The 5,756-nt window shown below is 37.2% G+C and overlaps 1 protein-coding gene across 1 annotated transcript in view; it reads right to left on the bottom strand.

Moving 5' to 3' along the window:
* Positions 1-5,551, bottom strand: part of LOC104392928 (bile acid receptor-like) — a 5,914-nt gene extending 363 nt beyond the window's left edge. Inside the window, exons 1-9 of the mRNA XM_010002372.1 lie at positions 5,461-5,551; positions 4,644-5,009; positions 3,953-4,093; positions 2,733-2,872; positions 2,545-2,649; positions 2,351-2,450; positions 1,121-1,249; positions 500-619; positions 12-125 (exon numbers count right to left, since the gene is read on the bottom strand). Coding sequence (XP_010000674.1) covers positions 12-125; positions 500-619; positions 1,121-1,249; positions 2,351-2,450; positions 2,545-2,649; positions 2,733-2,872; positions 3,953-4,093; positions 4,644-5,009; positions 5,461-5,551 — 1,306 coding nt within the window. The remainder of the gene's footprint in view (positions 1-11; positions 126-499; positions 620-1,120; positions 1,250-2,350; positions 2,451-2,544; positions 2,650-2,732; positions 2,873-3,952; positions 4,094-4,643; positions 5,010-5,460) is intronic.
* Positions 5,552-5,756: the final 205 nt, after the last annotated feature.

Genomic DNA, 5,756 nt, shown 5'->3' with positions numbered 1-5,756 from the left:
TCCCGGCTTACCTGAAAAAAACACGGTTGTTGCTACAAGCAGGGCATACTCGGTCTCTGTCACTTTCAGTTCCCCCATGCTTCTGTAGAAGTAAAACAGTGCGGTAATGAACTCCTCAGTTATACCTTAAAATTAAATAAAATAATCAGAATGTTATTTCAGTGTAGAAACAGGCACTGCCATTATGAATCATCTTTGCTCTAATCTTCTGTTTCGTTGCATTAAACAGTTAGTAAACTTTGAGAAAACAACATTAAATTCTAAAGTAGTAACAAATGTTGTATTGCAGTTGTACTGTGAAACTTTTGATATTATTATATATAGGATATAAGCAAACACGAAAACCACCTTTCCTTCCCTGAGTGTACTGCCTGCACAGGCAACAAAGCAGCTCAGAGGAGGGAAGAGGATGAGCAGTGGTCAGTGTTGCTCAGTGTGCATAAAAGCAGGGCTAGTAAAGCTTGATTCCTAAGTATTTTGGTTCTGAGACTGCCATTACCTGTAGTAGTAGTTGAAGTTGGACTCTCTTCATTGTGAGATATTTCCATGGAATAAATACTGGTTTTATCAAGGTTTTGAACATGACAGCATGTCCCATGATCAGAAAGTCTTACATGACCTGGAACAAGAGAGACAGCAGTTCCCAGCCAAGCTTAATGTGACTTAAAATATTTGCCTATCTCTGCTTTGCAGATAAATACCTGAAAGTGTGTGAACTTTTGCCAGATGCAAGCAGGTGGAAAAAAAAAAATTGTTTTGTTGACATCCAGCACCACATTCATTTGTTGCATTATTGTTCATCTAAGTTTCTTGTGTTACACTTGACACCATATAAAATGTCATTAATATAGCTAATCTTACTCACCCACCCCACAATTTGCACAGACACTCAAAAAAATCTTGTTCTTTGTAACCAATGGAAGGAAAGAAAAGATCCAGTTTATTATTTTTAATTTTTTATGCTCTTTGAAAAAAGCCTATAGAAGGTACATGGGCACTATGCTAAGTACCACTCTGCTTGAATAGGAAATTATTTGAGATTTAAGTGAATGGAACTTGTTTCAAAAAGGCAGAAGAACCTCCTACTGGTGCTGAGAGAAAGCTTGTTAGTCAAACTTACTTTCACTTGTTGATGGTTGGCATTCATTAATTCTTTGGTTATATATTTGGGCTGAATGCAAAAACATTGCTTCCACTGTTGACCCCTTTAGCAGTGCAATCTGGTCTTCACTAGCTAAACTTTCAAATCCTGCAGAGAAAGATACATGTTAAGAATCAAGGAATGCAGTGGCTGCCTTTAAGCTCCCAACATGAATCCATAAAATTATTTTTTAATAAGTGCCTTTACTGGAAAGGAGGAGCCATAGTTCAAAGATGCATATAACAAAAACTATTGTGATCTTCCTTGCTAGTTTGCTAATTAGGCAAAAGTGTAGTATGCAGTGTTCAGCATTAGAAGATTCACAGGATACCAGTAAAAATTTTTGACCAAGCAAGCCTATCAAAAATTTCTTCTTAATACCCAATTTATATCACATGGCCTAATACCTTATAAATTGGCTACATTTCTTTGTGACTGTGCATATTCTCCTCATTCATTGATATCTGATCTTTTATAAACTGTGTTCATCTTCTGACCAACTCATCTGCATTTATAATTCAAGAGCAAAGGAACTTTATTCTTTCCTTAATCCTGATCAAAGTAGCATATGCAACAACAAATCACTCATCCATTATGTCAGATCTGTTCCACAATAGTGCTAAATTACATCAAATATCTGCTTTAGATACGTTGATTGACCTTTGTCAACAAATTTTACAGCCTCAAGAGTAATGAAAACATCCCCCCTGCCAAATATTTATTTGTCAGCTTTACATTGAATTGTAGTGAAGCTAATTGCATCTTCCTTTGTTCTTTACTAAAAGAAATATTAATAGGAAGACATGTTTAGTCCCTTCAGTGTTACCTTTTCCTTTAAAGGAACATCTGTTTTTTTCTTTGATGACCATAATAGATTGCAAGCTGAGCTGGATTTCAGAGAAAGTATTAACATAGTAATTAACTCAATATGGTATTAAATACTTTCAGAATTAAATGCATACTTTCAGAAAATGTCTCCACTCCATGTCAGAAATGGAAAAAAAAAAATCTAGTTGTAATAAGCTTTTGAAGTGAATGCTTCTAACGTATCCTGATGACAAGTAATGGTAATCCTGATCCTTGGAATTGAAAGATAAAATAGTGAATTGAATGAGAAGTTTCTTAAAGCAGCTATCTTTTCTATTATTCTCAGATTCATGCAATCAGTATACTTTCTGCCTCTGAAAAAAAAATAATAATAATAATCACCTGGAAGTCTTTTTGTGAAATCCACTAACACTTGTACATGGATGACTGCTGTCTCAGACAGACGGAGAAAACTTTCTTCAGGACTTGCAGTTTCTTGTAGCTGCACAAAAGAGCATTTAGACATCAGATATAACCAAGGCACAGCACTTACAGTAAAAACTTTGCAATGCAGGATGATTGTTCTGTATACATACAATCTTCTTCGCTTCCTCAAGGGGAATTGTGTATTTTTGGTGTGCTGCTACAATGTGATCAAGAAGCTGATGTTCCCCTGGAGTAAGTTCCAACTTCTCTGGGATCTGCTAAAAAAGTAAACGAATCAGGTGACAACAACTTGGGACAAAAATAAATTATCATTATTTAAATAGAAAAAATATCCCACTTTTCCAGATCTTGTCGTAGATGATACTTGCTTACTATTCAGTCCTTCATCTTCCAATTTTATGTTGCAAAGAAAACTGCTCTTCTGTTTGAAATTCTTCCTGAGTCGCTTTGACTTGCACTGTACCTCAGTCAACAAGCCTGCAAGGGATGGAAGCATGTATCAATATTTATATTTTTAAATAATTACAATTTATAATAATGATTTTTGTTATAGATAACAAAAGCCTTGCATCACAGGAACCATCACCTATCAGAAGCTCCCTAGAGAATATGGCAATGTGTTACTTTCTGCATTCAGCCTATATATGGGACTAAACTACAGCAGTTATTCTATCACCTAGTGACCTACCCAGCTGAGAAAGAGAATTGGAAAAAGGAGAAGAAACCCATCGGTTGAAAAGAAAACAGATTTAACAAAAGAGCAAAACTAATGTTAATGCTAATATAAAGTATACAAAGTTTTACTCAGCCCAGTAAACATACAGCAATCATAATAAACAGGAAAGCTGTCTGCAGGAGCTGGACAACAAGTAGTCCTTCCAGAGAAGACAACCCTTGGGAGGAGCAGGAAGGAGGAACCCCCTCCTCATGAGCATGAGTTTATGGTATACAATACACCTGTTAGCCAACTTAAGCCACCTGCCCTGGCTTTTCCTCCTCCTAGCTCAAGCTGCCAGCTGACTCCAAACTGCACATGGCCTATACAACATGACTGACCTATGATTCTATCCCAGCAAAACCAGGAAAGTTTCTCTTTAGCTTAATTATTTTTCAGTATCCACCAAAGACCTGAGTGTTTGCAGTCTTCTTACGTTATCTTGTTTGTGGCTCTTGTTATACACAAGTGTGAGAATTTTTAATGAGAAGCTATTGTACAACTTTTTGTATTTATTTTTTTTTCCAAACACAAAAGCACATCTGATACACTTACATTTTTCCTGTCAAGGTTCAGGACAGTTAGCTGTTTGTTATTAGTACTTTTTTTTTTTTTTTCTTGTATTGTCTTTGAACTGCAGTCCTCTTAACTTCAGGAGATACATTCCAAGCATTGGTAGTTTCTGCAGATGAAGATGCTTCAGGTGCTACAGACTCAAAAGTTAAATTTTCCTATACCTAAATGTCTCGACAAATACCATTTGGTTCTAATGAGGAGAAGGGATTGACTTTGGTTTTATCTGAGTTGATTAGTAAAGTAGCCAGCATGGAAGGAGCACTTACATTCCGCTAGCATTCCCACAGCTTTACACTTCTTCAAGCGACATTCCTGACACTTCCTTCGCATGTACATGTCCATTTCACAATGACCACCATTTTTGCATCGGTACACTGCATTTTTGGTTATGCTACGTCGAAAGAAGCCTACAGACAAGGATCAGGTTATGACTGAAGGAATCTAAGGAGCTTTCTTTCACGATTTAAAGAATTAAAGTGCCCTTGGAGTTTTTTGTTTGTTGTCTTTTTTTTTTACATTGTTTTAAATTTGCTTTTTAACAACATAGTTATATCTTGTTCTTTCTAACATTAATATCTTTTTCCCTTACTTGGTTAAGACAACTCCCATTTAACAAGTTAAAAAACAAGTAGTGAGTGATTATCACTTGTTTTTATTTAATTAATAAAATTAACAACACTGAAGTAAATCTGTAATAAATTATCATGAGAAAATAAACACCTGCTTAAACAGACACTATTTTAGGAAAAATCAGTTGCCTGAAATGCTCAAATAAAGTGTTCATAAAAATGTGAATCTGGAGTTGGTCTGTTAGATTAAGGGTTCCTTAGGTAAATTACAATTCTCTGTAGAAACAGCAACTTAAAAATAATGAAATCTGTTTGTTTAAACCACAAACGTGGAACATTATGCTGAGCACTGTGGGGCCACGTACACGTCAGCCCGTTCTCCTCTCACCTTTACAGCCCTCGCAGGTCAATGCGTTGTAGTGATAGCCAGAGGCCTTGTCCCCACACACCATGCACAGCTCCTCCTGCCCCTTCAGCCTCAAGGAAGAGTGGCTTAATCGTGGGCGTTTTAGACCTTGGTATCCCCCGTCATCAGCGTGGGGAGCCACAAAAGGGGGTTTGCTCAGGTCACAGCTGCTGACAATACAGGGCCCGTCGCTGTACGGGGGTTCCAGGCTGAATGTGCTGTACTGGGGCTGAGGGGGCTGGGGCTGTAGAACTGGAGGAGGAACTGGAACTGTGGAGTACTGGCAATACGGTGCAGTCTGAAAATCTGTGTCCTGCAGCTGGTAGTTGATGTGCTCTGGCAAAACATCTGGATACAGAAGAAATAAAAAATTAAATAAAAACCTGGAGAATATCTTGACATCAGCTACCTGCAAGTTTTACATATATTAAATATCTAATAATAAATATTAGAGGAACACATTTTCAGAAGGGCAGTCTGACACATTCTTTTTAAATGTGCTGTCTGTGATGTTTAAAATCTTAGATGTAGTGAAGGTGGCTTGGTAACAGTCTGGGCAATGTTATGTGGGTCGCACTGCATTCTTGTTAGTATGTAACTGGATATCACTTGCCAACTGATGATAGAGTTAGCTTTTGATTTTACTCTTCCAGAATCAAATTCTTTGCAATTATAGTACTATAAGATACAGGTTAAATATCTATTTCAATGTATCTGGAATGCTGTAATAAAACCCGTATCTTCAGGCAAGTCAAAGGGAGACAGCACCATCACAATACAAGAATTTTGCTTTACTCACCATAATACTGTATGGGCTCAGGAAGGCAGTACCCATCAGGCACAGTGACAAACGTGTTTGCCATATTCTGCTCCCAGCTACACTGTTTCATTCACTTTCCTATGTGTCAGACTTTTAATAAGGCAAACTGGAGAAAGGGAAAAGTAAGAGAAATACCATGTGAGAACAAATTGCTGGGTGGGTGTAGCTGCAGAGCTAAAAACAGAAAACTCCAGAGTATGAAGCAGTTTGAAGATCATAAGAAAATCAGAGGTATGTGCAAAGTCACGTAATACTTCCAATGAGGTCGCAAAACA

Source organism: Chaetura pelagica, unplaced genomic scaffold (assembly GCF_000747805.2).
Source record: "Chaetura pelagica isolate M959 unplaced genomic scaffold, ChaPel_1.0 scaffold181, whole genome shotgun sequence".
In the NCBI taxonomy this organism is placed as follows: domain Eukaryota; kingdom Metazoa; phylum Chordata; class Aves; order Apodiformes; family Apodidae; genus Chaetura; species Chaetura pelagica.
The sequence above is the reverse complement of the archived record's forward strand: the minus strand, read 5'-3'. Positions and strand labels throughout refer to the sequence as shown.